We start from the raw sequence: 26,825 nt of genomic DNA, 5'->3' as shown, positions 1-26,825 counted from the left end.
AGTAACTTTATCCGTACTCAATAGCTTCTGGAATGTTCCTTCCCAACATTTATCTTTTTGGCCAAAGTTTGATAAGGAAAAGAGTTTGTCGTTGGTGGTGGAATTGTGTTAGTTTCAAGTTTTTATCATAACGAATGGGAAAAGACTATTATGCTATACTCGGCGTAGAGAAAAATGCAGACGACAGCGCCTTGAAGAAAGCTTATCGCAAACTTGCCGTAAAGTGGCATCCGGATAAGAACCCAAACAATAAAGAGTTTGCTGAAAAGAAATTCAAAGAAATATCTGAAGCTTATCAAGTATTATCGGACCCTGAGAAACGTAAGATTTACGACACTTATGGAGAAGAAGGTTTAGCTGCACAAATGGGAGGTGGAGGTGGAAATGCAAACCAAGGCTTTGGTGGATTCTCCACAAGTGGTGGAACTACGTTCTTTAGGAGCACCTTTAAAGATCCCGAAGAGCTGTTTAGGGAATTCTTCGGGAGTTCAAGCTTTGGTGGTTTTGGTGGGATGAGTAGTATGGATGACGATATTGGAAGCATGTTTGGTGGACCATTTGGTGGTACTTTTGGTTCTTCCTTTAGGCGCAGTGGAACACGACAACAAGCTAGAAAGAAGGCTCCTGATCACGAAGTTCCTTTGTATCTATCTTTGGAAGATTTGTATAAAGGAGTTACGAAGAAGATGAAAGTTACGAAAACTATTGTTGACTCACAAAGTGGAAAATCCTTGCCAGCAGAGAACATTTTGACAGTGGAAATAAAGCCTGGATATAAAGAAGGTACAAAGATTCGTTTTGAAGAGGAGGGAGATGAGAAACCGGGTTTGATTCCTGCAGATGTGGTATTTATTATTAAGCAGAAACCTCATCCAGTCTTTACAAGGGAAGGCAATAACTTGATCATGAATGTGAAAATTCCTCTTGTCAAAGCTCTTACAGGTACAATTGTGAAGGTAGAAGGCATTGATGGTCGTTCAAAAAATATTGAAGTGAATGAAGTTATCTCTCCTGGGTATAAGAAGATATTAAAAGGAGAGGGAATGCCCAATAGTAAGAGACCTAGTGAAAGAGGAGACTTGGAAATACGTTTTGATATTGTGTTTCCTACTCATTTAACACATCAACAAAAGGAGCAATTGAAGAAAGTTTTGAGTTGATATGGCGTCCAACCCGTTTCAAACTCAAGTCCATCATAAAGAATTGAACCACCGAGTTTCATGGGCATAATCAAGGCTTTTAATTGCTATGTTAGGGTTTCATGGTGAATGTAGTGACAAAGTAAATCTTCGCTACAAGAACTTGTATTGTAAATGTTGTTTTCATAGATGTGCTGCTGATAAACGTTACCATTTCAAATATTTGTTTATTGTTCCTCAACGAAAGAAACGAAAGACCCTTGCAGTTTCCAAGTGTCACTCCATCCGTTCAAGTATGATAGAACCCGACTTTATGACATTTCGTTCCAGAGAACTATTAGAAGAGCCAGTTCCGGAGTCAGAAAGCTTACTGAAAGAATTTCTACAGAGCTGCCCTTTGCGTATACTTTGTAACAGCATGTCACAACAGCACACGCAGGTGTTAACAGGGCAAGTTATTCGAGCAAGACTTCCCAGTATAGGTTTCTTTTATTTTGAAATTGTTCCTGTTATAGAGTTGAAGTAAGAAAACTTAACTACTCTGCCATCTTTCTTTTTTATTTCGTCCAGATATGATACTCCTCCGGGTACACTCATAGTAAGGTCAATTTCGTGGGATTTGTTTGGCTTGGAGGCTTTTGGATCTCTTCACGATAAATTTGACTTGACGCTGTTGGGAGATTTTCGAACAGCTCAAAAAGATACTGGAACGGTGGGTTGAAAATTTTTCTGGATTCAAAAGTGGAGACTTGAACTTGGAAACCAGGTGCTCAGAGGCAAAGCAGATTTGGTAATCAGGTTGCGTTATTCTTCACCTTTAAAGTCAATTCCAAGGTATGAAAAGCAGGATCTCGCTATTGATGGAAACAAAACTCTGAATATCATTGATTTGAATGAGAATAGAAATGTTGTGGAGTCTGTAGGACAAAATGTTACAGAAACTATTTTAAGAAATGTCAAAAAACGAATTGCAAACAGTGTCGTTGCCGAGTATTCACAATGGTTGGCTGAAAGAGCACCTTCTTCTACTGACTCCAGTATACATTAGAATTTTTCAAAGTGATATTGAAAGTCGTTTTGGAGCTCTATCATATTTGAAAGATTGGCTTCGTACGAAAGTGAGATCTCCATGATGTGGTTTGTGAGCGCAAAACTTAAAACTTTTTTTAAACTTTTTTGAAAACAACACGTAATGACATTTGGTTTTAGTTTATAACCAATATTTTGTGACAATCAAAAATACCCCTTATCGTTCAATCAAAAAAACAAACATTCCAAGCTTCTCATTATAACTGGGTAACGTTGCGATAAAAGTTGTAACAACAACTTGGCAATTTCAACTATAGCAAACGTAATTCCTTCATAAGACTTTTTAAGGAAGCTTCTACTTCAGGACTTGCTTCCTATGAAAGAGATGGAACAAATATTTGACATTATTCATCCTCCCTTATTAAAAATTGTGATATATCTCAACTTACCGTTAAAGGAGAACGAGGCGGACCAACAGGCCAACCTTGTAATTGCAAAGCTTTCTTAGCAGGAATAGGATTCGCCATCGAAAACAAAGCTTTGAAAAGAGGAAAGTATCGAATATGTATGCCAATAGCATCATTCACATTTCCACTAAGATAAGACTTTATCATTTCTTGCAATTGACTTCCAATGAAGTGACTCGCTACACTGACAACTCCAGAACCTCCCAAAGCTAATAATGGAAGAGTAAGACTATCATCTCCAGCATACATATGGAAATTAGGTTCCGTCATCCTATATTATGATCAACAAATGAAGAAAACGAAAATGAAATGACAAACACACCTTCGTATTTCACTAAACTGATCAATATTCCCGCTTGCTTCCTTCACTGCCACGATATTATCAATACGAGATAAACGTGCTGTCGTTTCTGCCGTCATGTTGATACCAGTTCTACCAGGAATATTATACAACATCATGGGCAAATCAGGTTCACATTCAGCACAAGCTTTAAAATGTTTATATATTCCCTCTTGAGGTGGTTTGTTATAATAAGGAACAACGTGCAAAGTTCCATCTAAACCCAACTTTGCTGCCTTATGAGTTGCTTCAACAGCTTCTTCTGTGGAGTTACTGCCTGCACCTGCAATGACCTTGGCTTTCCCTGCCACGGCTCCCTTTACTACTGTAAACAATTCATATTGTTCACTCCACGTCAGAGTTGGCGATTCTCCTGTTGTACCAGCTATTATCAAAGCATCGGATCCATTAGCTGCCAAAGTAGCCGCTAACTGCTCGGCGACGGTATAGTCCACTTCTTTCCCATTTCCTTTGAAAGGTGTTACCATTGCAGTAACGACATTCCCAAAGACCAAATTCTGAGTTCCAAAGCCAATAGACTCTGTCTTTACCGGAGTGGCTACTCGTGTCTGACATATCCATCGACGTTGTCTGGTTGAGGAATAAAACTTGGTTTTCTTATTGCAACGAAAACTTGTCACAAAATCAAAACAACTGCGTTTTTCACAGAGTAAACGATGACTTGTTGTGACTATGAACATATCTTACATGAACCACAAGCAAAGGGTCCTACTTTTCTACAATCGAAGAAGAAATGACAAACAGAAAATGTTACATTTTGACCTTTGAAGCATTTCAAGTCGTTTAAGAACGAGTCTCGCGATTCCCTGCAAATGCTTTGTATCCTGTATACTTTGAAACTCCTTTTAAAACTTCAAAAGGTGCAATTGGTTCTCTTAAAAAGACTCCCACTCCTTTTGGTGCAACAACACGAACTTTCAGTCTCCCACAGCCAGTAACTGCAACCCAACCAAGTCCTGAAATAACAATATCGTGACTCGATTGCAACCAACCAACTCCATCGACTTCAAATTCCTTGGCTTTAAAGTTGCCAAGTTCTTTGTACTTTCTCCAAGATATCGGTGGTTGTAACAAACCTCCTACATGGGTTTCCAATAACTCTTCAGCCTTTGCTGTTGTACTTGGATGAACTTTCACTTCATTACTCATAAACACTGTGAAAAAGAAGGGTTTCCCTTGAAGCATTTCTAGTCTCGCTAAACCTCCGAAATGAATACATTTTCCTTCCATCAATCGAAAACTAACCACTCGAACTCTCTTTTTGGGGAGTACCATTTTTATCTCTTCCGAGGTAAGCAAATGTGTTATTTGATGAGGCTGGATAATTCCTGGAGTATCATACATACTATGAGATCTACCAAAATGGATACGAATAGGATTCAAAGTCGTACCCGGAAAACAACTTGTCGTTAATTGAGGATCCTTCTTGTCTTTGAATGCTCGTTTTAACTCTGTCAGACTAAATTGACCTTGCTTCAATCCCAAATAGTTCAGCAGTTCTTGACCAGTTTTCTTTTCGACTGTATTGCTTAAAAGTCTATTAATAAAAGTACTCTTGCCAACATTTGTACAGCCAACTACGTAAACATCCGCATTGAGATATTGCACAAGTCTTATAATATCAGCTTTGGTTTCACCCATCCGATAGTCTTTCGTGCAAGACACAAAGTGAATGCGATGAATCTTTGTCAAACCTCTAGCTTCACATTGGTTCTTTAACCAAACGTAAAGTCTTCCAATATTAATGTCCTTTGGTAAAAGATCAATCTTATTCACTATCAAAATAACTGGATTATTGCCAGTAATAAAAGGTAACCTGGAAACAAAGCTGCCATCAAAGTCAAATATATCTACCATATAAACAATGATACAACGTTTAGAACAAATGTTCTCTAATCTCTGCTCAAACAATTTAAGTGAATGCAGAATATCTTTGTTGGTTGAGTCTTCCGTTGCACCAATCTTAAGCTGGTCCTCTACAAGTGTGCGATGGACCATGTAATAACAACGTTGGCAAACAAAGCGATGATTCTCAGTCAGCTTAAAAGGAGGCACATAACCAATAGTATTGGGATTGTCTGTTTGTAGTTTTGCTCCACAACCAACGCACTTGCCTGATAGTTCCTGAATAAATACGGGATATTTGTAAAACTCTCGGACTAAGGCTTTTCGCTCCTCTGAAGCCTTCCGAGTCAGTTCAAACTCTTCCAAGTCCAAAAAAGGTGAATGGGACGACTGGAACTTTTTCTGATATGACCTGAGGAAATCGATACTGTTCTCCTCTTCGCCATCCTGTGAACTAGTGGAAAAGCAAGTACTCGGTTTCTTGGTTAAACATGGCACTAAAATAAAGTTGGAATGTGTTGGAGAATATAAACAACTGTTATATAGCTTCCAACAACCATTGGAAATGAATCGTCTCAACATAAATACTTTCGACGACTGCACCAAAATGAAGAAGAATGTGGATAATTCAAAACTTATGTAAATGAAATGGGTATTAAAGGTCTCACCAAGTTGTTAGGAGACTATGCTCCTTCTTGTGTTCAACAGCAAGAGTTGAAAAACTATTTTGGTAGAAAGATTGCAATAGATGCGTCGATGAATATTTATCAGTTTCTGTCTGCTGTGAGAGCTGGTGCTGACAATCTACGGAATGAAGCAGGTGAAGTGACCAGTCATTTGAGCGGGCTTTTCTATCGAACAACCCGATTGATGGAGCTTGGAATAATGCCCTGCTATGTGTTTGATGGCAAACCCCCTGAACTAAAGAGTGGAGAGTTGAGCAAACGAATCGAAGCTAGAAGACAGGCTGAAGCAAGTGCAGCGTTGGCCAAAGAAGAAGGAGATGTAGAAGCCTATGAAAAATTCAATAGAAGAGTGAACAAAGTCTGTCATTCCTTGTTTATTAGTGACATGAGTGGATGAATGTTGCCGTTAGGTGTCACCGGAAGTTATTGAACAATCGAAAAGACTGTTGCGACTGATGGGAATTCCTATCCTTGAAGCACCGTATGTATTGGAATATCTATTGAAAACGAAATCAAACTAGGAAAAATAGGGAAGAAGCAGAGGCACAATGTGCAAGTTTATGTAAGGAAAATTTAGTATACGCGACTGCATCGGAAGACATGGATTCTTTAACTTTCGGATCCTCTAAAGTAATTCGGCAACTGTGGGTAGGTGCAACTTCCACTGCTGAAAAGAAAGGAATCCATCCTTTAGAATTTTCACTGGAGAAAGCATTACTTGTAAGCCATTGGAGGAAATCGCATATGTAGATGGTATAAACTCTTGCTTAGGAACTTAATTTTAGCTATGAACAATTTATCGATCTTTGCATATTATGTGGGTGTGATTATTTGGACTCTATTAGAGGGATTGGACCTTACAAAGCCTTTAACCTTATACGCAAACATGGCAATCTAGAAGGAGCTTTGGAAGAAATAAAAGAAAAACACGATGTAAGAAAGAGATATGCAAATGAAAGAAAGAATTGATTTTTATTTTATTTATATAGGTTCCTGATCATTTTCCATATGACAAGGCAAGAGAGCTCTTTTTGAAGCCCAAAGTGCACTCTCCCTCTTCTGTTGTATTAGAATGGTCACCACCTGATGAACAAGGAATCATTCAAATGTTGGTACACGAAAGTAACTTTAATGAAGACAACATACGCAAAGCTTTGAAAAGATTGGCCCATTCCAAACATGCTTCTTCACAAGGGAGATTGGAAAACTTCTTTTCCATAAAGCCAAAGGAGCAACAGGATCCTTCAACTGATAAGAAACGAAAAGCTCCTGTATTTTCACCAAAAAGAAATAAACGTCGTTAACTTTTTTGTCATAGTTTGACAAACTGTTATGGAACTTTCTTGTCCTTTGCAAGTACCTGACATTGGCAATGAAGGTATAAAGTTGGGAGATTTGGCTGCTAATGGTTTGAGTGTCTTGCGTGCTTTTACGCTTCAGAACAGTGCCTCTTTGAAATTACTGGTAAAACTTTCTTCTGATATGGGAAGCCGTGTCAAGTTTCAGTTGGAAAACGATAACCTCAGTAGCAACTTGATGGGAGCAGAAGAACCCACTAGAGAAGAAGAATACAACCAGTTATTTAACGAGTGTGGCTTTATTGATGAAATAGAGTTGGAACCTTTTTCATCCAAGACACTGGTGCTGAACTTCACACCTCGTTCCAAGCTAGGACTTCAAAACAGTATTCTGCTACAAAGGGAACTTATGGAGTCCTTTCTTGAGGGAAAAGGGCGCCAAAAGTTTTTTGCACGCTATTCTTTGGAGTTATTTGAAGGATATTTATGGTTAGAGGTTGTAAGTGGGTTTGAAATCAGACAAGGCGACAGGAACTCTCAGGTAGATGTACCTTTTCGAGAAATTTATCCACACTCATGTACACCACTGATGATAAAAGTGACTGGCCGTTTGTGTCCGTCTGTATTATTACCAGATACTCATGAAATTGTCTTTGACAATTGCTCAGTAGGAGAAACCTATGTACGAGACTTGAATGTATGGAATCTCTCAGAAATAAGTTCAAGTTTTACTTTTGGGTTGAAATACATAGACAGAATAACTTTGGATGGTAAAAGTAGCTATCGTTTGACTGGAGGTAACTTGGGCCATTGGATATATATTGTAGATTATGAGACAGGTGCAAGTATTGAAGACGCTATTGATGTTGCTGGATTTTCTTATCGTAGACTTCAAGTGATTTTCCGTGCTCTTGCGGAAGGTGAAATCAACTACTATTTTGAGATGGAGAATCAAAAAGACCTTCGAAATTCTTTCACTATAAAGATATCGAGTATTGTAACGGGTGATCTCCCGAAAGATACGTTAGAAGTTTTGAATCTTTCTGGTGGTCTAGTAGATTTCGGCGAATGTTATTATGAGGACTCTGTAGCGAGAAAAATAACTATTCGTAATGTTTCCAAACAAGAGCTTGAAATATCTTTAGGAAGTGATCGAGATGATGAAGTTGTATATGAAATTGTGAATGATGATGATCATTTTTCAGGGATAGGTTTTGACTCCGTATCAGATGGAGATATGAATGCTTATTCCATGAGAGCGTTGAGAAAGGAAATTTCTGAAACAATGAGTAAGATTTAAAGACTATTTATAGGGTTGAAGTAAATCATGATGCTTACTAGGCTCTGACGGTTCGGAAACGAGGAAGTCTTCAGCACTAGCAACTCCGGATAGAGTTGCAACTCCAGAAAATCCTATGCCTTTGTCGTTATTAGATACTAGTGGTTATCAGTCGATTGATATTTCTGGTCGTATTGATGAACTTTTGATTCCTGCAGGGCAAGAGAAAAGTATTCGTGTGATATTTACCCCTAAACGTCCAATTCAAGAACATACTCCAACCACGAAAATGTTTTCACTTCGTGAGACCTTGTGTCGGTTGATGACCCAAACTTTTCGGTTATTCTTGCGAAGCAAATCAGTTGGCTCAAAAAGTATTTCTTGCCGAGCTAAAGTTTGTGATTCAGTCATTTCTGTCGAACCCAAGGAAATAGATTTGGGAGAATGTGATATTCAATCTTTGTATCATACTTCTGCTATTATAACGAATATGTCCGAATTGCCGGCATTAATATCTTTTAGATATTCTTCCAAGGCAGTATTTATTGAGTCACAAGAAGTTACCATTCCAACGAAGAGATCCTATACACTTCCCATTCATTATATTCCTCGAACTATAACTTCTGAGTATAAGAAGCAGATTCGAATAGTCAATCGGAAGAACCGTTTGAACGACTGTGTCATTTCTTTGAAAGCTAGCAATATTGATAGGCATCGTGTTGTTTTTCATGCAAAGTTTTATGAGTTATTAACAGAAACGACTACGAATCAAATCGACTTTGGAGTTACAGTGGTTGGTGATCCATCTTTAAGATGCTTTCGGATAAAGAATATTACCAAGTCTAACCTTACTTTGGAATTGAGAGGGAATTCTGAAATTTCTGTGTATTCGGTGCTATCAAAGAATGCGTTGTATGAAAAGGTTTTGAAAGGTATTCAATCGACGGACTATGAACGAGATGAGAGATTGGTATGGAGAAGGGAAGCGGAAATATATAAGAAAAAGTTGAGTTTGGTAGAGAATTTGGATGAGTATTCAAGAAAATTGTTATCTCAGCCCGTTAAAGAAGAGTCAGAAATATCGAGCAAGATGGAACAAAAAAGTATAAGTTGGGAAGAAAAGAGTTCGGAACAAAAGAAAGATGAACAAAGTCTCTTTGATAAGCAACAAGAACTTGAGAATCGCATTCAACATCTTATGGAGCTGGCTTCTCCATCTCAAAGGACGCCAACCTATTTCTCTGATGCTGGAGCAGAACTGGATTATATTGAAACTCAACTTCGAGCCGGTAGAGAGTTAGCAAGGTCGCTTAGAGATGGTTTGCTTGTTCCGGTTAAGCAAGTAACGATTGCTCCCGAAGAAGAACAAGTATTTTTCATTACTTTTATACCAGACACTAAGAAACGTTCATTGAAGGGAAAGCTTCGACCGATCGATAGTATTTTATCCATTCGAATTTTACAAGTGGACGGAACACTTCCAGTGGATTGTATACATTCCGGTATTACTGATGTTTCACAAATCTCACCCAGAGAAGTGTTATTGCTGCTCAAAGCATGCAAATCTGAAATGGAATTGGCTCAAAAGCATATTCATTTCGGTCATGTAACCGTCGGTGAACAACGTACAAAGAGTATTGTGATTCAAAATCGATGTGAAGCTCCCCTTTTGTATGTTGTGAAGAAAAGTGGTTCAGGTAAGTGGAAAGGACTTTTAGCAAGATAATTGACTGAGAATGTTTTGTTTAGTATCCAGCGATGATTTACAATTCGATGCCAGCAAGGTTGGTGTTGTTCGTCCTTATTCATCAAAGGAAGTATTTTTCAAGTTTAAGCCTACTATGGCTGGCCTCTTTCAAGAAACAGTCTTTGTCGAAAACTTATTAGATAGTTCTGCTGACGCTTCTATTACCATGAAGGCAACTGTACACAAGAAAAGTCATTTTCATGTGGAGAATCTATGTGATTCTGTTGTCATTTCCCATAACAGACTTGATTCTTCAGTTGGTGCATTTGTACTTTATAACGATTCGGATAAAACCCGAGATTTTCTTGTCGAATTTGAGGTATTTTGATAATTTGCTTTATTTCCATAAGGTTGTGAAGAATTTTCTAGGCGAGAGACTTGTCATCTCATTCGTTTGAAGAATTGCCCATGGTTGCTTTTCATGTTTTAGAAACTCGAGATGCAGAACAATTTTTGAAGAATTTGTTTCAAGAACAATTGGCTAGTTTAGAAAGCTGCAAGCGATTTATGAGCAAGGCAGCACCTTCTCTATCCAAGATGAAGATTTCAGTGAGACCTCGTGGTCGTGAACTTATTCTTTTTTGGATATCTTGCCAACAACCAGACAAACAAATTTCACATATATTCGGGAATGACTTTACATACAAATTTGACTTGATTATTTTCGAGATAAAGAATAGGGATGTAGAGAGGAGAATTTCGGCAACTTGCAGACTTAGTCATGAATCTGACTTTGACTCAGCCTTTGCTTTGTTAGATAGTAACAGAACTCCTGTTGAGCAAGTAGACAGAAAGGATATGGAAGAGGAACCATTGTTTTCCATTGGAATTCAGAAACTTGATATTGGTGGTGTACAGGTTGGACAGATGGTTCGTCGTTCAATTCGAATAAGTAGTCTATGCAAAGATACTTCACTTACTTTGGAAGTATTTGCCAAGAATAACGTTTTAAATAATTTATGTGACACGTCATGTCGGGTTTACTTTGCTTGTAGCTATGAAAACGATTCTAGTAAATGTGAATTGGCTGCAGAAGCTACTACGGAAATCATTATTGAAATTTGCCCTGTGGCAGTTCGAAAGTTTCATTCGGTCTTTTCAATACTAGGAAGAAGCCACAAAGATTCTACTGCATTTGAAACATCTTTTGAAGTAATATATTTTGGCTACAGCAAAGATTCTATTCGTATTTTGGAATGTCGTGATGAAGAGAGTCTATACCCTTTTTGTACTGTTGCTGATCTGTCAAGACGTTTTGCATGGATTTATCATCTCCGTGTTGTATGTGACGTTCAAGATTGCAACCGAGCGGTTTTAAATGCAAAATCGAATCTTCCTTCACAAATAGTCATATATAGCGATACAAAGTTAGAAACCTTAGCGGAGAATATACCGATTGCCACTGGAATAGCTCAAGAGTTATTTCTTTGCGTTGCACCAAAATTTTCGGAAGACGATATTGTCAACTGCAGTGCAAAGCGTATCGTTGCAGGATTGCAGCTTAGTGTATCAGACCAAGATACTAAAACTGTGTTATCAGAGAGAACCTGGAAAGTTCATGGTATTGTTGGAATTGTGAGATTGGAGTTTTCGTTGTCAGGTTCGAGTTTTTGGATCATTGATAAGGATAATTCTGTTGAAAGTTTGGAATGTCATGGTCAACTAGAACTTCGAAACGGTTCCTCGCAATTTTCCACTGATTTTCATGTAGTCTCTCCTTATCGAGATGTTGTTCTAAACGGACCCATTCATGGCATTTTGGGTTGCTCAAGTAATGGACTATCTTTAATTGATTGCGATAGGGATGAATGGAAGTCTTTGGTTTCACCAGAATGGCTAGAGTCCATGAAATATCCTATTCACGTGATGATATCTTATTCATTTTATCCTCAAGAAACTGGTTATATTGCTAGGAAATTGTATATGGAAAGTGCATCATTTTCATTTCCTGCGCAAGTTTCGTTTGGTTGTTTTGTGGACGATGGTAGATTTCAACTGAAAAGTCCGTATTTACTAGAAGCAGATCATTCATTGCGTGTTCCTATTTGTGTACGAAGAAAGTCAAACGATACTTTTGTACCTTCAGAAGCTTTTAATTTCACTCTCTCGGTCTTCGACGACAATAATTCAAGCGATGATTCTGATAACCTCATTATAATGTCTAATTTTATATGCTTAATGAGCGCAACTAATAAGGAGGAAGCCTTGAGTTTGAATGGCTGGAATGCGCGGTTTTATGATTGCTATGTAGCGAAGGATATTGTGAAGTTGAACAATTCTTTCCAATATATTATTCGACATTCTCAGAGTCTTTCTTTGGAAAAGGATGAAGAGTACTTTTTGCGTGACCATGGTTTTCTGGAAAGGAAGGGCTTCCTTCTTCTGGCGGATGCAAGAATAAAATGTCAACCTTACAACAAAGAAAATTTTGTAAGAAAGATAATTGCGTGCACCTTGTATTATGAATGTCCAGAACTAGCTGTTATATCAGATAATCCTGCATATCTTGGCGATATTGGTCCCTTAAGTGGTATTTTGGAAAAAGAAGTGACTTTTGAACTTGAAAACCAAAGTCAATTTATGGTTATTGCATCATTAGATCATATACCATCCGGTCTGATTCCTCAATTTCCGTTTTTGAAGGAAGCCAGTCACGACATTGTTTTTCGTCCAACAGAAAAGAAAACTATTTCTTTCATGTTAGTGTCAGAGCACCTGGATCAGAGCATTCGTGGAAAGAGCAGTTTGAACCTTTTACTTGTGAATCAAATGAATGAGTGGAACCAAGTGAAGCTGAACATTGAGCTGAATTATTTAAAGGCCAAATTACAAGTATCAGATACTACTATTTTGATGAAGTCTTTGAAGTATCCTCATGGCGCTATTGTGGAGAGTCAACTTGAAGTTACGAATCTCTCTCCGTTGGACTTGGTTTTAGATACAGTCTTTCAACCTACAGCCGAATGGACTTCAGACACTATGCCAGTTGAACTATGTTTCATTAATGGAGATAATGGAAATGTTTGGGAACCCGAAATAACTCTTGAAGGAAGAGGGCATTGTAGCCATTTATTGATTCGAGCCATTCCTCGAGTAGACTCACCTTGGATATTGTTGGAGAAATTGAAAGAGCAAAATGCAAATGAGGATCAAGAGTCGATTCTGTCTTTTATAGACTCTGGTATTCCATTGGGTCAACTCAGTTTCACTCCTCGACGAGACGAACTTTCAGTAGTGTCTATTCCAATCCTTTTTACCTTTCAGTTGGATGCTTTCGTTCTGCATTCACCTAACAAGCTGATACTGGAACATTCTTCAGATTTGAAAAAGTCCATAAGCTTCTGGAATCCTTGGACTGCCGCAACATTTGGTTGTCGTCTAGAAAGTGTCTCGTTGCCCTCTTTTTTGCAACTTCGTTCCACTTTGGAAGAATTTGTATTAAAACCCTCCAGTCAGGTAGACTTTACTCTCAAGTTGATATGGGATCTATCTGCAATCACTTCGGCATCTTATTACACTTCATTGGAATTGGATACTGGACATTCATGTGTATTCACTATTTCTATACCGGACCAAGTATTTTCGAGACTTTCTTATGAACAACAACAACTTTTGGTAAATAGTTCATGGGAATTGGAGAATCTATTTCAAGTCATTATTCCTGTTGAATTGACAAGCTCATTTTTACATGAGTTGATGGACTCATTTGCTGCAAGTCGTCAACCTACTTCGTCACCCGTTGATACTGTTAATAGTCGTGCTTCTACTCCTGCATTCGGACTATCTGAACAAGATATAGGACTAGAACAGCAATGGCTCATGGAAGAAGAAGTTATGGATTCTCTTCCATGTCTTATTTTACGTGGTTGCTCCTCTTTACCAAGCATCATTCAAGAAGTTCGTTATGCTTTAGATATTGGACAAGTATTTATAGGAAGGGAACCTGCTCCTTGGACATTTGTGTTGGAGACTTCCAGTCCAAAACTTGCTCTTTATTATCGCATTTATGTTGTTACTATGGAAGAAGATGATACTTGTTGGATTTCACTTGGCAAACAAGAAGGTCTTTTGAATGAATTGGATCCAATGCATGAAATTGAAGCCTATTTTTCAGCCTTCCGAATGGGTTATTTTCATGGCTATATTAGAATTGAAAATGTTTCCAATCCTTCGGACATTATAGTGGTGAGTGTGAATATGCAAGTTGTTGCCAAATTGGAAACGGAAGAACAAGTGAAGAAAGAGGTGTTTTCTGTCATTTGTGATGGTCGTCGTCGTAGTCGTCAAAATACTATCGATTATTCTGTTGTATTTTTTGATCATGTGTATCGACATCGCTCTTTAGTTATTACCAATCATTCATCTGTGGAACAAGAATTTCTTCTCAAGCATGATTTGCATACTGAAAACAAGTCAGAATTGAATTTCTCTTTGACCAACAATTCTTTGAGGAAGGTTAATTCATTGCATATTCGTTCTGGAGAGTCTGCTCGAGTTTTTCTATATTATCGTCCCGCATTGGAATCATCGGATATGGCCAATTTATCGGATATAACCAAATATGATCAACAAGAAATAATAAGAGACTATCACGTGTTTATTCATTGCCGATTGGTAAAAGATTATCAGGAAGTGATATTAGTGAAGAGTCGTTGTCGGTTACCTCGCTTACAAGTATCACCAGTGGACCAAGTATTTACGATGCATTTATATTCATCTGAAAGTCATCATAGCAGTCATGGAGGTGATTGGTTTCATACCCAATTGGTAACTTCCACTTCAGATACCACGATGGCTTTATCAGGAGGATATCCCAAACCGGAAGAAAAATATGCTTCTTCACCTGGAATGATTCCTTTTTCTTTGAATAACGAATGGTATGCCATTGACCCTCCTCATTGTCAGGTTACGATCCGTAACTTGTCTCCTACAACTCCCTTACATTATCGTATTATGAATAATGCTTTTTTCTTTCAAGTGGAGAATGTTGACGAAACTTTTATCATTCCACCTACCAACTCCATCCACAACAACTTTCGTGGGACAGAATGGACGACAGAGAATTGTTCCTCTCATACCATAACTATCCGAGTGGATCCCAAAGCTTTGTTTCAACGTCAAAAGATTTTACTAAAAGAGAAGTATGTTGAGGAACACATCTCTATTTACAACTGTGATTTACCGAAAGAATTCTTTTGGATTCGCTTGCGACTTAGTGTCGATGGTACAGCAAAGAATTTTACAGCAGTTATGCACAAAGGCACACCAGCTTTTGAAACGTTGGAAGCCATCGCTCAACAATTTATGAAACAAGTTGGCAAAGCATTTCATCATTTGCATCGACAACTGAACAATCAACGGAATATGCTTTGGCAGACGCTTAATGCATCCGATACTCATTCAGCGTCTCAAAGTGGTGATATAACGGATGAAGTATGTCGGCATATGGAACAAATTCTAACAGATTGGATGCTGGAAGATTCGCATCGTCAACTCATGTTTCAAATGCATTATGTGACAGATGAACTTACATATTATGCGCTAAAGGATCCTTCGGATGCTGCATTATTGCTAGCCAAACTTGTATACTCCTTTATTTTCCGATCAAACATTGTTTCGTTGGGTTTTGGAGTGCCGGGAGCAAATAAGAGACACTAGCTTTGTTGTTTTCTGGACAGGACAATTGAGACACTTTTTAAGTTTCTTTCCCGATAAGTTTGACAAGTTGCGCCTTTTGTATTGGTTAGAGGAACAATTTGAAACATAGACGAGAGAAGAAAAAGTTGAAGAAAGCCTTAAACCCTGTTTGCTCTTCTCGTAAGGAACCCCAACATTCTTTGTTTTATCCATTCCTGGCCATATGGAATATATTTACCTTCACGACTATCGTATAACAAACATTCCAATTGTGGCAAGTGTTGTAAAAAGTGCAAAAGGTCGTTTGCCTCATAACGAATGCGTGCGAGGTGAGGTTGTACTTGTCGCAAGTGATTTTCATACCACGAACATATTCCTTTGTAGACTTATTTGAGTGATATGCTTTTATATACTTATTTTAAGAATACCTTGAAGTGCTTCTTCTAAACTGGAATATTCGTAGAAAGTTTTCGAAGACTTGTTTCTATTCCATTGTACCAAAATCAATACTGGAGTGAAGCCCATATGGAAATGCTTCCCTCTTCTTTTTATTAATTTATATGTAAAGATCGATAAAAGAAAAAAATGGAAAGCTTCTTATAAGATATCGATGAATTGCAAAGCGTTAGACTTTTTGCTTTACAACCTCCAATACGGTTTCTTTCTCAACCATACTTTAACTCCGACTGTACCTGCCTTGGTAAAAGCAGTTTCTTGAGCAAACTCAATATCATCTCCTCTTCTTGCTACTACGCCATGTTTCTTTCCGTCACTTCGCCGTACACAAATATCTTGTCTTGGTAACTCTACCGTCGTTCGTTTCTCTACTGCTTCCTTTACTCTTCTAGCATAAGCTTTGGCTGTTTGTAAATCCTTTACAGGATTCAATACAACACAGTCCATATCATACCAATAACGCAAAGCCTTTCTATTCGGTGGAGTTCTCGTGTAAATCCACCATTTGCCGTTCATTTCTACCATTCGATCTATTCCCTTTCTTCTTGCATATTCAAGTATCAGATTGTACATTTGTTGTTGTCTCTTGGCGTGTACAGGAGGTGGACTAAACTTGAAAGGTGCTGTCAATGACATGTCTTTCGCAATCGTCTCTCAATCAGAGAAAGAATAGAAAATTATTATGTTATGGATGGGTGTATCGTTGATTGTTGCAAGTTATGTTTATCGTTCAAATCGTTCAGTTTTGTTGTCATTTCCGATGTCCAATACAGTGATAAACCATGTCAACAAGTATTAGGTATGGAACGAAGATACAGTGAAGCACTAGTCAAGCTGTATCAAGTCATCCGTTGGGTTGGTCAACAAAGGTCGTTGACTTGTCTCGTTCACTTGGGTGACCTCGTCGATGGCAGCGCAACAGAACAACAGACTAGGAAAGAATATTCTCAAGTGTGTGCTGCTTTTGATGATTGTAAAGTGCCGGTGCTTCATGTGGTTGGCAATCACTGTTTGGATGTCTCACGTGATGTTTTGAAAGAGTTGTTTCCGTCGACTCGTTTTTATTATCGTTGGGAACCACACGATGATTGGTGTTTTCTGTTTTTGGATTGTTTAGAAATCAGTTGTAAAGGTGCCATCAATGAACACTATCAACAGGAAGCACAACATTATTTGGAAACACAGCAACAACAACCTCGTGCAACGCGTTGGAATGGTGCCATATCATCCACTCAGTTGGAGTGGTTAGAGAATGAGTTGCAACATTGTCAACGAAAAGTGATTGTAATGGGTCATATTCCATTGGTTGAAGAAGCTTCCGATGCTGCTCATTTGGTATGGAATGCGGAACAAGTATTGGATATTTTACATCGCTATCATCATTTAGTGATAGCCTATTTTGCTGGTCATTATCATCGAGTAAGTATGATACACAACAAATACTTTGGATATTCAAAACTGAGTATTCATATTCCAGGGAGGCTATGCTGTGGATGCTTATGGGTTGCATCACGTCACTTTTCCAGCCATTTGTGATGCTCCAGCTCACCAAAATGCTTGGGCCAAGATTCGTTGTGAACCCCATCGAATCGTTATTCAAGGTTATGGAACTGTTCCTAGTCAAACATGGACATGGTCACCTTGTAAAATATCAACCCAATAATCATTCCTCCATAACCACTCAATATCATCAAAGGAAGAAATGTATAATGGGATAACCATCGTCGTACTATCCAAGGTAGTCCAAGTAACAATCCTAACGTAATTATTTCATGGAAGAAGAATATTCTGTGCTTTCCAATGCCCTCACAATGCAATAGAGCCATACTATATATGAGCCAACTCATCACCACAATCCTTTCCAAACAACCAAATATCAAAGGAACCATACAACTCATGGCAACTACGCTAATCAGTCCTAATACAACCAACCATTCACTATTCATCCAATATAACACAATCATACAAAACTGAGGTATCAAAATAGCTTTTTCATGAACATGCCAACCAAATAGAAAACTGGATAAAAGTACATTCGTTAGTGCTCTCTATATCCAAATAGAAAATATCATAGGAAGATAAAAGTCATGAAGACTTACCATCCATAACCACATCGAATGCATTGGATGTAACAACAAGTGACGCCGTTTCCACAAATCATAAAAGGAAGGAAGCATTCCTAAAACTACCATTCCATGACATATCCAAGGCGATGGATTGGGTAATAATACAAAAGGCTTCCTTATGCCAATCCATCCACGAGTAGAAATATTCCTAGTAGAAGCAACCCAACTATGAGGAAACAGAATCTTAATCAACTTGCTTAACAACTGATCCAAACAACCATAAATAGACCAAAAATGAGGAGCCCAATAAGCGTGCAAAAGTCCACGTTCAAATGGAAACAAACGATTGGTTAATATCTTCAATTGTTGCCAATCATATAGCCAAGGAAATATTCCAATGCTCAGAAACAACATCAATAACAGACTAGATTGAATGAATAAAATACAAAAGGATATAAAAACCTCCCTTCTTATATTTTGCATATCGTTGACAAGTTATTGCAAATAATGAAATAGGAACGATATATAAAAATGTCTGTTTCAACAATACCAACAACGCAATACTTGAAAGGAATGAAATAGATTTGCCCATTCGATAATAATAACTGACATAAAATAGACAAGCAATAAGAAAACCTATTTTATATGACAATCATAACCCATTTTGAATACATAATCGATGACTGTCTTACCATTGTATTGAAAGTGTATATGGTCCACCATAAATAAACTTGGTTGTAATACAAATATGCTAAACTAGTGAAAACTCTCAGCAACGGCCATCTTCCCCCCAACACTTCATTATTCCTACAAATATCTACTATTAATACTTACCATAATAGAAAGTTGAATATCTGATACTTGGGGTTGATATTTTCTCAAGATACTCAAATGTAAATAACCTGCGTGGGCCAAACACAAGTCACATAGAATAACTGTACTTCTCATAACCCACACATCAACGAGTGTGGTAATTTGTAGCTGATCCAATTGCACCAAGTGCTTATCCACAATAGCTACGAGTTGTGCAAGAAACCACTAAGAATGGAAACTCAAAGGGCTATTCTATGCCAATCTCAAGTCCTCCTACATACATACCTCCAAACAAGCAAACAAAGGAGGATAATCCAAAGTCCACTGAGAAGTTGTATCTGAATACCACTTTTGAATAGGATAAGAATAAGTCAAAGCTTTCCAATATCGATGAACATCCATATCTGTACTTTTGTAACTTGGAATAAGCAAACACTGAATACTCAAAGAAAGTAATAACCAAGGAAAACACAAGGAGAATAACGAAGACTGCATGACAAAGTTTCTTTTCATTCTTCTTTATAAAACAACACAACACTGAAGAAGAATTTCAAGTCCGATAAGATAAAAGTGGTGTGGTTTTGGATTTCTGTGCTGCAAACCATTCGGATTGTACAAAGGCAAGAGCATGTTTAGCTACTTCTTCTCCATCTTCCCATTGATTACGCCATATAGCCAATGCTTCTGTGACAAAAGGACTCACAATTGCATTAGAAAAAGATTCAAATACCAAAGGACCCGAATATCCCACTTGAGCTAATGCACGAAACATATTTCTCAATGAAATATTTCCAGTTCCTAAATAGCCACGATGAGATTCTCCAATATGAAAATATCCCAAACGATTATGACAACTGTAAATAGCTGCAATAGGATCATTTTCATCAACTAGAAAAATGATTTCCATTATCTAAACTTATCCAGTCAGTCTCATACTTACTATTCATATGATAGGCATCCAGATGGACTACAACATTGGGCATTCCAATGGCTTCGATCATTTTCAAGGCATCTCCAGCTGTATTGATTAGATTGGTTTCATATTTATTGCATACTTCCAGTCCTAGTTGCACTCCCCAAGACTGAGCCTTTTGTGCCACCCTTCTCAATATCTCTACACTATTTTCCACATTCTGTCTAGTTGCAGCTCGATGATATTTTCCCAATTTGCTGTATATAACTCCACAAACGATAGAAGAGCCAATAGTATGTGCTCTTTCTACTGCTGTCATCAATACTTGTTCTCCTTGTTTCCTCACAGACTCATCCAAACTACTAATATCTGTGTCTTCCGATAATCCAACAGAACAGGACAACTGTAAACCATATTTCTTAGCCAGTTCTTTGGTCGCTTGAGTATCAAATAGGGGATCAATAACAGGTACTTCTACTAGAGAATAGCCTATTTGGGAAGCCACTTTGAGAGCTTTTTCACAATGTGTACGATCCCAACAACCAACTAGATTATATCCATGAATACCTATAAGGTTATTCTTAGGTTGATTCATTGAAACCGAAAAATTTTACAAAGCCAGACAAACCACTTCCTCTTTCTTTCTTCCTTCTCTTCTTATCTTGTTCTGTCTCTTGGACGGGGACAACGATCTAAGCATTTCCTTGTTTGTGAGAATATCTTGAAAGAATTTTCTTGGTTGAATAGGATGGACGAGTTGAAGAAGATAGCCGACTATATGGTGACACCTGGAAAAGGGTAAGTTTCCTATAAAACTATTATTCCTTTTTCTTATTCTATCTCTAGTATCCTAGCTTCGGATGAACCACCCGAATTGTTAGAGTCCAAGTTTCAACAACTAGGAGTTGCCAACAATGAAGAAACGAGAAGGACTTATCGTGAACTATTGTATGGAACCCATGGATTGGAACAATATGTAGCTGCTGCTATTCTCCATCGCGAAACTTTTGAACAAAAAGCAAGTATTCTATGATTTGTGCACACGAAGCAGGATTCCTTTGTTTACACTCCTTTTGATTAGGACTCTACTGGTAAACGTTTTGTGGATGTTTTATTAGAAAAAGGAATATTACCAGGCATAACTGTGGACCAAGGATTCGATATCTTGCCAGGCACAACACAAGAGACCATCACTTTAGGATTGGATAGTTTGAGTACCCAGTGTGCTTCTTATCAGAGAAAAGGTGCCAAGTTTACCAAATGGAGACCAGCTTTTCGTATTGTGGATGATATTAGTCCTTCTGCCATAGCTATAAGTACCAATGCAGAGTTGGTGGGATGTTATGCAGCTATTTGCCAACAATATGGATTGGTTCCTATTATCGAAAGCGATGTATTATTGGAAGGAAGTTATACCATTGAGACTTGTGCCAAAGTATCCAAAATGGTATTGGAAGAAATATATTCTTCTCTGAAACGTCATCAAGTATACTTGCAAGGTAAGAAGAAAGGAATCTTATCCATTCACGTTGGAATGAAAATCATTCTATATAGGAGTGGTAGCCAAACCCAATATGGTATTAGCAGGATTGAGTGCCAAGTCCAAACCTGATCCTTCCACAGTTGCCAAATATACTTTGGATACTTTGTTGGATTCGGTTCCTGCTTCGGTTCCTGGTATTGCTTTTCTTTCAGGAGGTCAAACAGAACAAGAAGCTACTACTCATTTGGAAGCTATTCATAGACAAGCGGTAAGTTTAGGATTATTTCTTGGTTCGAATAGTGGACTATATTGGTTGTGAAATAGAAAATGACCAAACAACCTTGGCAATTGACATTTTGTTATGGTCGTGCACTCCAAGCCACTTGTTTACAAACTTGGAAAGGTAAAGCTGAAAACGTAGAAAAAGCAAGAGAACAATTTTTATATCGTTGCAAAGTGAATGCGTTGGCTTATAAAGCTGCATAGAGAAAGTTGTTTTCAAGTCTCAGTTTCCCAAAACTTTTCCATAATAAACAAACAACAACGCTTCGTTTCCATCCAAAATTGCATTTGTTCCAAATTAGTCACAACAGCAGAAAGACAGACAGACAGAGAGAAAGAGAGAGAGAGAGAGAGATATGCAAGGTCTCCAACAATTTCAAGCAGCAGCTGAGGAACGCAAGTTACAAGGTATAAATATAGATATGAGATAGATACCAACCCTGCTTGATTTGTTAACCACATTGTATTCAAACTAGGTAGAGAAGCAACCCTCGATCAAATCATAAAAGAAAATCAGTCCCTCAAACAACTCATCTCCAGAAACGAACAGCAAATGAGCGCCATCCAGTCCGAGTTGGTACAATTGCGCACTCAAACAGCTGCTCATCAACACAAGTTAGATAATCAGTGAGTATCATCAACTTTTCTCCAGAGTCGTTGTTTTTGACCCTTTTGGGTGCCTCTTCATATAGACCTCCACAAGCCAATACCGAGTGGCAGCAAAGCAATTATGACATTGCTGGAAACAGATTAGAAAAGCAAGTGAAGCAGTTGAAAGAGTTATTTCATTCTTTCCAGTCATCACCTGTGATAGACTCCAAGGAACTCTTTCAATCTTTGGACCAACTCGTTCAGCAAGTGAAGAAAAAGCCAGCGTCGACACAAGACCCAAGTCAGTGTATTGCTCAGTTATTTTATGGACAACAAGCGTTATCTGCTTTGGTATCCGTTCACAATCTATGGCTCACAAGTATTCAGGTATGTGGTGCATGGAATATTATCTTGTGAAAAGTCGTTGTTATATGTATAAATAGAATAGAAACTGTCCTCCAGAGACGATGGAAGCAGTACGTTCCTATTTGGAATGGATACGAGAAACTTGCCAAGAAATTTATTCCATGACGCAACTTACTCAGAAGCAATGTTTGGATACCTTGGAAACAGCATCTACCATATCATCATCACCAACGGATAGTTTTCCATCACAACAACAATCATCAACAACCCATAGTGCTGATATGTCTTCTAGAAATAGTCGCAAGTCTACCAATCCATTCGACGATTAATGCGGTTTGTCTTGTTTTATTTGTTTGATCCATGGACCCCCCATTTGTTTGATATCGTATAATATTTCATCATAGTTGACTTGCCATTGTCCTTTTTCTATTGGAAAATGTTCATTCCCTTGTATGGTTTGCTATCGTCCTATCTCTTACCTGGTTTCATAAAAGGCATATGACTTAACGAAAATGTTCTCTTGACCGGTCTCCATAATAAGCCAATTTGATAACCTCCATACTATGATAATACATACATGATCAAACAACTCCTTATTCCTATTTCTCACCTTATCATAAAAGAACAAAGCAAAAGTTCCGAATTTCTCTCTCAGTTGTTGTACAAAATATTCCAAAGGATCCAAGTTCACATACAAAGCATCCAAAGGAATGCTCTAACACTTTGGTTTGGAGAGTGTCCCTATTGACTCAAATATTTCTTCCACATACCTTTGCTGATGGATATTTCTTTTTACAACTGTCCAAAGAATACCTCTCTACTCGTGATAAATATTTTTTATGCATCACAATAACCGCATCATAAACAGATACATCGGGACGAAATACAATCTTCAACCCATCCATATTCCATTTGTCTGGTGATATGATTCTATAAAAAATACATAATTCTCATGTCCAATCGCTATTGATCAACATTACCTTTGTTCCAAAGCTTTGCAAGTAGCTTTGGCTACTTGTCCTATTCTCTTCAATACTGGCCACTCCGGAATACCTTGAGCACTACGATAAAGTGGAAACAAAAAGCCTTATCCTTGTCAACATACAATAATAAGGATTTAACTATATTTACTTACGATTGTGAAGCATCCAATAAAAAGAATGAGCTTGTTGTTGTATATAAATGTTAGATACTTGATTGGAATCTTCGATAAAAGGAAATACAGAATGGACATCTTCCAATTCATCATGATCAGGAACAGGCACCACAATAGTCGATTTTTGATTAGCAAATAATGACAACACTAAAGAATATTTTTCTCTTCTCTTAGATAACTAAACTTGTATTCTTACCATACAAAAAATGATAAAATCCAGAGAATCCTGTACAAGGAATATCCCCATCGAGTGAACCCTATGCATACATGATCAACTAGAAACCTTATTCCTTTCCAATTCAACTTTACCATTTCATGTATATAGGCTCGAGCTACTAATAACTCAACCATTTCATCTGCAAAATAATCAGAAAACATGTGACAACTCAACCATCTCTTTGCCAATCGACAAGCATCTAAGTCATCCAACTTGAGAATATCTTCATCTTTTTCTTCCACAACTTGCCTGCAAAACTTTGTTGGAAGGTATCCTTTTCCGTCATATATTTGAGATGATAATGCAATTGTATGGCAACCACAGTTTCTCTATGTTCACTATACGATGTGTCAAGTTTCTTTTTCTTTCTTTCTCACATTTCTTACTTTGTCAATGCCTGTTGATATTCTTGAAGCATCCATATTTCGAAACGATAAATATAGTCTTCAAACACAACATCCAAACCTCGTTCATCAACACATGACTCAATACCCTCAAAATATATATAATCTTATCATTCCTTTCTATTTTCTTCTTATTCACTTACTTGATCTTGTAAACACTTCTTCAATGCTAAGTAATATCCTATCCGCATCATCTGTTGTGCTTCTCGGTCATCCATTATTGGCCACTGTATATTATTTTCAACAACTATCATTGCTTTGGGAGCATCGACGTGCTGAAAGATGGCCTGATTCTGCCAAACATCGGGTAAAATAACACTCGTTCCTCGAAACATATCACCAACAACACAAATATTGTGTATACCAAAAGGTAATTCTTCCAATTTCCGTAACCTATTGACCAGTCTTTCAAATCCAGCGACCCAAGGAAGGGAAGAAAAAGATTGGTCGTATGATGGAGACGGTAATAAAGATTCCAACAAGTCACAAAATATTTGTATCTGTTCCCCTTTGACTGAAAGTATTCAAGTTCATTATTTGATCAATTAACAAACCAACTTACCCCAAGGCATTTGTCTAGAAAGCGCATAATGACAAATACGATGAAACAGAGATTGCAAAGGAACATCGGTCTCTTCTTCTTGTTGTTGTTTCCACACAAGTGATTCGCATACATTTCCATCACGATAACGACGCAACTCACACTTTTCTTTCCAAAATGTGAGGAAATGTTCCTTTTCTTGTTGGTTGGTTGCTTTTTCTACCATTGCAAAAGCATCTTTGGGAGTCAATCGACAACCAACTACAAAACAACCCGATGAACCTTGAATCGATATTTGGACAACTGAAAGATACACGCAACGTTTCCACAATGCTTGATAGAGTATCCAATAACATTTGGCAAGGAATGATATCAACTCCAACATTTTCCATTCCTTTGGTACAGAAAATTCTATCGATAGAAACGTATCCCATAGTCCTACTAAGGAATGATCTGAGTCTTCATGAAGTTCTCCAGGAAATGCAGTACACAACATCCAATCTCCCATAGTTATCCATTGACTATCCAATCACACGATATGTTGAGACCAATATATTTCATTCTCTTATCCATTACCTTTTTAAACAAGTAGACATATCAAAGCTACGAATAGTATATTGAATACTTTTCCATAATGAATACAAATCACCGTATACTGTACAGTCTTTTGGAAGACTAGAAAGGGGAATCAAGTCCATAAAAGGACAAAGATATACTAATGGCAACAGGGATTGACGTTCGCCTTGCAGAATATCTTTCACTTGACAATTCAATATTTGAAAGCAATATTCCAAAAGATGTATGTGATCGAGGCGTTTCCAATGCATATCTTTCGTCACAATGGAATCAATCATAAACCATACACTCATTAGGAAAATATCTTCTGATTGCACAAATAGATTATTTCTCTTATGCCAAGTCGAATACCAATTTTGAAAAAAATGGATAACTTGTTTCCATTCTGAAAAATTCTCTTCAGCTTTTATAACTTGTTGAAAAGTGGGTTCCAGCAATACATCCTCCAAAAGAGTCGTCCTATAATAATAGTCAGAATGGCCATTCCATGCCAAAGTCTTCTTCCTATTCCAATCAGTGAGCAAAGGCCCATCCATTCTCATATTTCCATTTCCTACTTGAATATTTTTTCTGGTTGGAAAACATCTTTGGGTGCACAAGGAAACAAAAAGATATCGAATGTTTTGTCCAAACGGAACCGCAACAATGGCTTTCCAACTGCCCAAGGAACTATTTCGACAAAGTGACCACTTTGCTATATCACCAAATAAAGATATCGTTGCTTACACAAAGGCAAATACTTACGGCTAAACACCAACCTAATACGGCTAAAAAGATTTTTCTCTTATCATGATATCGCCAATGTAATATGTCCTAAAAAGAGAAATGCATTGTGAAACATATTAAAAATAATAAAAACTTTCTTACCGATGTAACAAATAGTTTCCTTGGCATTTCAACCAAAACAAATAAACGAGATGCACCGGCAGATTTTACTGAAAGAACCCTATCAGAGTGTCACTTCCTTATTCCGTCCTATCAACAACAACAACAACCTTAACCAACAATGTTCTTCAAAAGTAAAACTCCAAGGTTGACCAACACCATTGGATGACCGACTATCACGAGTTGGGTGGTTATCTTGGACATTACATAAGTTTCCACTCCAACTATGATTCTCACCGTATCTATCACTCCATAAACCATCACAAGCTCGTAAGAAACTTGACAACTGTTTCTGAGTACTTGATATACTATTCCATTTCCTTGAAAGTTCTCAAAAGTTCGTCCAATAAAAACTTAACTTCATTCACGTTACCAGCGAGAAATAGCTTGCTTCATTTGAAGTTCTATTTTTGACCTTATGCCATCTAGACTAGAAGAATCATCTTCACTAACAAAAATTGAGTCCAAATAAGCGCTTTGTTCACAAAAATACATACATTCTCTTCGAACAAATAGAAGAAAGATAGTCTGAAAGGATCATCATCGAATATAGTAAAAGCCCCAATGAAATATGGGCATCGTCGACAA

General features: G+C 37.7%; 13 protein-coding genes across 14 annotated transcripts; 7 read left to right on the top strand and 6 right to left on the bottom strand.

Moving 5' to 3' along the window:
• The first annotated feature begins 10 nt into the window (after nucleotides 1-10).
• On the top strand, nucleotides 11-1,215 carry Gasu_29260 (molecular chaperone DnaJ). The gene has a single exon (XM_005706168.1). The coding sequence runs from the start codon at nucleotides 135-137 to the stop codon at nucleotides 1,158-1,160; it is 1,026 nt and encodes a 341-aa protein (XP_005706225.1). The 5' UTR covers nucleotides 11-134; the 3' UTR covers nucleotides 1,161-1,215.
• A 5-nt stretch (nucleotides 1,216-1,220) lies between these two features.
• Gasu_29250 (uncharacterized protein) lies at nucleotides 1,221-2,305 on the top strand. Its single transcript, XM_005706167.1, has 4 exons — nucleotides 1,221-1,661; nucleotides 1,710-1,851; nucleotides 1,906-1,973; nucleotides 2,043-2,305. The coding sequence occupies exons 1-4, from the start codon at nucleotides 1,249-1,251 to the stop codon at nucleotides 2,185-2,187; spliced, it is 768 nt and encodes a 255-aa protein (XP_005706224.1). The 5' UTR covers nucleotides 1,221-1,248; the 3' UTR covers nucleotides 2,188-2,305.
• Nucleotides 2,306-2,309: 4 nt separating this feature from the next.
• Gasu_29240 (dihydrodipicolinate synthase) lies at nucleotides 2,310-3,730 on the bottom strand. The gene is made up of 3 exons (XM_005706166.1): nucleotides 2,958-3,730; nucleotides 2,618-2,906; nucleotides 2,310-2,542 (listed from the first exon to the last, which is right to left on the bottom strand). Exons 1-3 carry the CDS (start codon nucleotides 3,674-3,676, stop codon nucleotides 2,480-2,482), a joined length of 1,071 nt encoding a protein of 356 aa, XP_005706223.1. The 5' UTR covers nucleotides 3,677-3,730; the 3' UTR covers nucleotides 2,310-2,479.
• A 9-nt stretch (nucleotides 3,731-3,739) lies between these two features.
• Nucleotides 3,740-5,440, bottom strand: Gasu_29230 (GTP-binding protein). Its single transcript, XM_005706165.1, has one exon. It carries the CDS (start codon nucleotides 5,421-5,423, stop codon nucleotides 3,780-3,782), a length of 1,644 nt encoding a protein of 547 aa, XP_005706222.1. The 5' UTR covers nucleotides 5,424-5,440; the 3' UTR covers nucleotides 3,740-3,779.
• A 10-nt stretch (nucleotides 5,441-5,450) lies between these two features.
• On the top strand, nucleotides 5,451-6,927 carry Gasu_29220 (flap endonuclease-1). Its single transcript, XM_005706164.1, has 5 exons — nucleotides 5,451-5,885; nucleotides 5,938-6,008; nucleotides 6,058-6,247; nucleotides 6,299-6,460; nucleotides 6,517-6,927. The coding sequence occupies exons 1-5, from the start codon at nucleotides 5,490-5,492 to the stop codon at nucleotides 6,829-6,831; spliced, it is 1,134 nt and encodes a 377-aa protein (XP_005706221.1). The 5' UTR covers nucleotides 5,451-5,489; the 3' UTR covers nucleotides 6,832-6,927.
• A 53-nt stretch (nucleotides 6,928-6,980) lies between these two features.
• Nucleotides 6,981-15,895, top strand: Gasu_29210 (uncharacterized protein). Its single transcript, XM_005706163.1, has 4 exons — nucleotides 6,981-8,114; nucleotides 8,167-9,801; nucleotides 9,854-10,170; nucleotides 10,221-15,895. Exons 1-4 carry the CDS (start codon nucleotides 7,010-7,012, stop codon nucleotides 15,507-15,509), a joined length of 8,346 nt encoding a protein of 2,781 aa, XP_005706220.1. The 5' UTR covers nucleotides 6,981-7,009; the 3' UTR covers nucleotides 15,510-15,895.
• A 4-nt stretch (nucleotides 15,896-15,899) lies between these two features.
• On the bottom strand, nucleotides 15,900-16,680 carry Gasu_29200 (uncharacterized protein). The gene has a single exon (XM_005706162.1). The coding sequence runs from the start codon at nucleotides 16,578-16,580 to the stop codon at nucleotides 16,128-16,130; it is 453 nt and encodes a 150-aa protein (XP_005706219.1). The 5' UTR covers nucleotides 16,581-16,680; the 3' UTR covers nucleotides 15,900-16,127.
• A 60-nt stretch (nucleotides 16,681-16,740) lies between these two features.
• Gasu_29190 (hydrolase) lies at nucleotides 16,741-17,635 on the top strand. Its single transcript, XM_005706161.1, has 2 exons — nucleotides 16,741-17,363; nucleotides 17,422-17,635. Exons 1-2 carry the CDS (start codon nucleotides 16,746-16,748, stop codon nucleotides 17,605-17,607), a joined length of 804 nt encoding a protein of 267 aa, XP_005706218.1. The 5' UTR covers nucleotides 16,741-16,745; the 3' UTR covers nucleotides 17,608-17,635.
• Nucleotides 17,636-17,639: 4 nt separating this feature from the next.
• Gasu_29180 (dolichyl pyrophosphate Glc1Man9GlcNAc2 alpha-1,3-glucosyltransferase) lies at nucleotides 17,640-19,320 on the bottom strand. 2 transcript variants are annotated; one of them, XM_005706160.1, is made up of 5 exons: nucleotides 19,109-19,320; nucleotides 18,822-19,048; nucleotides 18,703-18,766; nucleotides 18,561-18,646; nucleotides 17,640-18,434 (listed from the first exon to the last, which is right to left on the bottom strand). In XM_005706160.1, the coding sequence occupies exons 1-5, from the start codon at nucleotides 19,316-19,318 to the stop codon at nucleotides 17,993-17,995; spliced, it is 1,029 nt and encodes a 342-aa protein (XP_005706217.1). In that variant the 5' UTR covers nucleotides 19,319-19,320; the 3' UTR covers nucleotides 17,640-17,992. The 2 variants fall into 2 exon arrangements, with proteins under 2 accessions (XP_005706217.1, XP_005706216.1); XM_005706159.1 differs by having other exon boundaries at nucleotides 18,000-18,761; nucleotides 18,845-19,048.
• Nucleotides 19,321-19,326: 6 nt separating this feature from the next.
• On the bottom strand, nucleotides 19,327-20,450 carry Gasu_29170 (xylose isomerase domain protein TIM barrel). Its single transcript, XM_005706158.1, has 2 exons — nucleotides 19,764-20,450; nucleotides 19,327-19,711 (listed from the first exon to the last, which is right to left on the bottom strand). Exons 1-2 carry the CDS (start codon nucleotides 20,329-20,331, stop codon nucleotides 19,374-19,376), a joined length of 906 nt encoding a protein of 301 aa, XP_005706215.1. The 5' UTR covers nucleotides 20,332-20,450; the 3' UTR covers nucleotides 19,327-19,373.
• A 10-nt stretch (nucleotides 20,451-20,460) lies between these two features.
• Gasu_29160 (fructose-bisphosphate aldolase, class I) lies at nucleotides 20,461-21,785 on the top strand. The gene is made up of 5 exons (XM_005706157.1): nucleotides 20,461-20,534; nucleotides 20,583-20,754; nucleotides 20,818-21,235; nucleotides 21,291-21,487; nucleotides 21,544-21,785. The coding sequence occupies exons 1-5, from the start codon at nucleotides 20,485-20,487 to the stop codon at nucleotides 21,703-21,705; spliced, it is 999 nt and encodes a 332-aa protein (XP_005706214.1). The 5' UTR covers nucleotides 20,461-20,484; the 3' UTR covers nucleotides 21,706-21,785.
• Nucleotides 21,786-21,790: 5 nt separating this feature from the next.
• Nucleotides 21,791-22,547, top strand: Gasu_29150 (uncharacterized protein). The gene is made up of 3 exons (XM_005706156.1): nucleotides 21,791-21,909; nucleotides 21,978-22,128; nucleotides 22,194-22,547. Exons 1-3 carry the CDS (start codon nucleotides 21,858-21,860, stop codon nucleotides 22,507-22,509), a joined length of 519 nt encoding a protein of 172 aa, XP_005706213.1. The 5' UTR covers nucleotides 21,791-21,857; the 3' UTR covers nucleotides 22,510-22,547.
• Nucleotides 22,548-22,559: 12 nt separating this feature from the next.
• On the bottom strand, nucleotides 22,560-26,820 carry Gasu_29140 (RNA-binding protein). The gene is made up of 19 exons (XM_005706155.1): nucleotides 26,735-26,820; nucleotides 26,611-26,685; nucleotides 26,348-26,557; nucleotides 26,220-26,298; nucleotides 26,097-26,165; nucleotides 25,910-26,046; nucleotides 25,353-25,856; nucleotides 24,798-25,297; nucleotides 24,379-24,749; nucleotides 24,218-24,324; nucleotides 24,081-24,169; nucleotides 23,924-24,030; nucleotides 23,811-23,871; nucleotides 23,594-23,761; nucleotides 23,439-23,544; nucleotides 23,229-23,388; nucleotides 23,069-23,173; nucleotides 22,938-23,019; nucleotides 22,560-22,884 (listed from the first exon to the last, which is right to left on the bottom strand). The coding sequence occupies exons 1-19, from the start codon at nucleotides 26,779-26,781 to the stop codon at nucleotides 22,784-22,786; spliced, it is 3,078 nt and encodes a 1,025-aa protein (XP_005706212.1). The 5' UTR covers nucleotides 26,782-26,820; the 3' UTR covers nucleotides 22,560-22,783.
• Nucleotides 26,821-26,825: the final 5 nt, after the last annotated feature.

The sequence above is a fragment of the Galdieria sulphuraria genome (genome assembly GCF_000341285.1).
Source record: "Galdieria sulphuraria unplaced genomic scaffold scaf_22, whole genome shotgun sequence".
In the NCBI taxonomy this organism is placed as follows: Eukaryota; Rhodophyta; class Bangiophyceae; order Galdieriales; family Galdieriaceae; genus Galdieria; species Galdieria sulphuraria.
The sequence above is the reverse complement of the archived record's forward strand: the minus strand, read 5'-3'. Positions and strand labels throughout refer to the sequence as shown.

Excerpts from the sequence above, each read along its gene's own strand:
- Gasu_29260 (XM_005706168.1), top strand. The coding sequence starts at position 135 with ATGGGAAAAGACTATTATGCTATACTCGGCGTAGAGAAAAATGCAGAC.
- Gasu_29250 (XM_005706167.1), top strand. The coding sequence starts at position 1,249 with ATGTTAGGGTTTCATGGTGAATGTAGTGACAAAGTAAATCTTCGCTAC. Across the intron at positions 1,662-1,709 it reads GTTCCTGTTATAGAGTTGAA|ATATGATACTCCTCCGGGTA; the intron begins GTAAGAAAACTT and ends TATTTCGTCCAG. Across the intron at positions 1,974-2,042 it reads CCTTTAAAGTCAATTCCAAG|AAATGTTGTGGAGTCTGTAG; the intron begins GTATGAAAAGCA and ends GAATGAGAATAG.
- Gasu_29240 (XM_005706166.1), bottom strand. The coding sequence starts at position 3,676 with ATGTTCATAGTCACAACAAGTCATCGTTTACTCTGTGAAAAACGCAGT. Across the intron at positions 2,907-2,957 it reads CAGTTTAGTGAAATACGAAG|GATGACGGAACCTAATTTCC; the intron begins GTGTGTTTGTCA and ends ATCATAATATAG. Across the intron at positions 2,543-2,617 it reads CGCCTCGTTCTCCTTTAACG|GAAGCAAGTCCTGAAGTAGA; the intron begins GTAAGTTGAGAT and ends TCTCTTTCATAG.
- Gasu_29230 (XM_005706165.1), bottom strand. The coding sequence starts at position 5,423 with ATGTTGAGACGATTCATTTCCAATGGTTGTTGGAAGCTATATAACAGT.
- Gasu_29220 (XM_005706164.1), top strand. The coding sequence starts at position 5,490 with ATGGGTATTAAAGGTCTCACCAAGTTGTTAGGAGACTATGCTCCTTCT. Across the intron at positions 5,886-5,937 it reads TCAATAGAAGAGTGAACAAA|GTGTCACCGGAAGTTATTGA; the intron begins GTCTGTCATTCC and ends TGTTGCCGTTAG. Across the intron at positions 6,009-6,057 it reads ATTCCTATCCTTGAAGCACC|GGAAGAAGCAGAGGCACAAT; the intron begins GTATGTATTGGA and ends TAGGAAAAATAG.
- Gasu_29210 (XM_005706163.1), top strand. The coding sequence starts at position 7,010 with ATGGGAAGCCGTGTCAAGTTTCAGTTGGAAAACGATAACCTCAGTAGC. Across the intron at positions 9,802-9,853 it reads TGTGAAGAAAAGTGGTTCAG|TATCCAGCGATGATTTACAA; the intron begins GTAAGTGGAAAG and ends TGTTTTGTTTAG. Across the intron at positions 10,171-10,220 it reads ATTTTCTTGTCGAATTTGAG|GCGAGAGACTTGTCATCTCA; the intron begins GTATTTTGATAA and ends AGAATTTTCTAG.
- Gasu_29200 (XM_005706162.1), bottom strand. The coding sequence starts at position 16,580 with ATGTCATTGACAGCACCTTTCAAGTTTAGTCCACCTCCTGTACACGCC.
- Gasu_29190 (XM_005706161.1), top strand. The coding sequence starts at position 16,746 with ATGGAACGAAGATACAGTGAAGCACTAGTCAAGCTGTATCAAGTCATC. Across the intron at positions 17,364-17,421 it reads TTGCTGGTCATTATCATCGA|GGAGGCTATGCTGTGGATGC; the intron begins GTAAGTATGATA and ends TTCATATTCCAG.
- Gasu_29180 (XM_005706160.1), bottom strand. The coding sequence starts at position 19,318 with ATGCAGTCTTCGTTATTCTCCTTGTGTTTTCCTTGGTTATTACTTTCT. Across the intron at positions 19,049-19,108 it reads CTTTGTTTGCTTGTTTGGAG|TGGTTTCTTGCACAACTCGT; the intron begins GTATGTATGTAG and ends TTCCATTCTTAG. Across the intron at positions 18,647-18,702 it reads TATACACTTTCAATACAATG|GTTTTCTTATTGCTTGTCTA; the intron begins GTAAGACAGTCA and ends CATATAAAATAG.
- Gasu_29170 (XM_005706158.1), bottom strand. The coding sequence starts at position 20,331 with ATGAATCAACCTAAGAATAACCTTATAGGTATTCATGGATATAATCTA. Across the intron at positions 19,712-19,763 it reads GGATGCCTATCATATGAATA|TTGATGAAAATGATCCTATT; the intron begins GTAAGTATGAGA and ends TCATTTTTCTAG.
- Gasu_29160 (XM_005706157.1), top strand. The coding sequence starts at position 20,485 with ATGGACGAGTTGAAGAAGATAGCCGACTATATGGTGACACCTGGAAAA. Across the intron at positions 20,535-20,582 it reads ATGGTGACACCTGGAAAAGG|TATCCTAGCTTCGGATGAAC; the intron begins GTAAGTTTCCTA and ends TTCTATCTCTAG. Across the intron at positions 21,236-21,290 it reads TCATCAAGTATACTTGCAAG|GAGTGGTAGCCAAACCCAAT; the intron begins GTAAGAAGAAAG and ends CATTCTATATAG.
- Gasu_29150 (XM_005706156.1), top strand. The coding sequence starts at position 21,858 with ATGCAAGGTCTCCAACAATTTCAAGCAGCAGCTGAGGAACGCAAGTTA. Across the intron at positions 21,910-21,977 it reads TGAGGAACGCAAGTTACAAG|GTAGAGAAGCAACCCTCGAT; the intron begins GTATAAATATAG and ends TATTCAAACTAG. Across the intron at positions 22,129-22,193 it reads CAACACAAGTTAGATAATCA|ACCTCCACAAGCCAATACCG; the intron begins GTGAGTATCATC and ends CTCTTCATATAG.
- Gasu_29140 (XM_005706155.1), bottom strand. The coding sequence starts at position 26,781 with ATGATGATCCTTTCAGACTATCTTTCTTCTATTTGTTCGAAGAGAAT. Across the intron at positions 23,872-23,923 it reads GAGCCTATATACATGAAATG|GGTTCACTCGATGGGGATAT; the intron begins GTAAAGTTGAAT and ends ATGTATGCATAG. Across the intron at positions 23,389-23,438 it reads TGCAAAGCTTTGGAACAAAG|AATCATATCACCAGACAAAT; the intron begins GTAATGTTGATC and ends TATTTTTTATAG.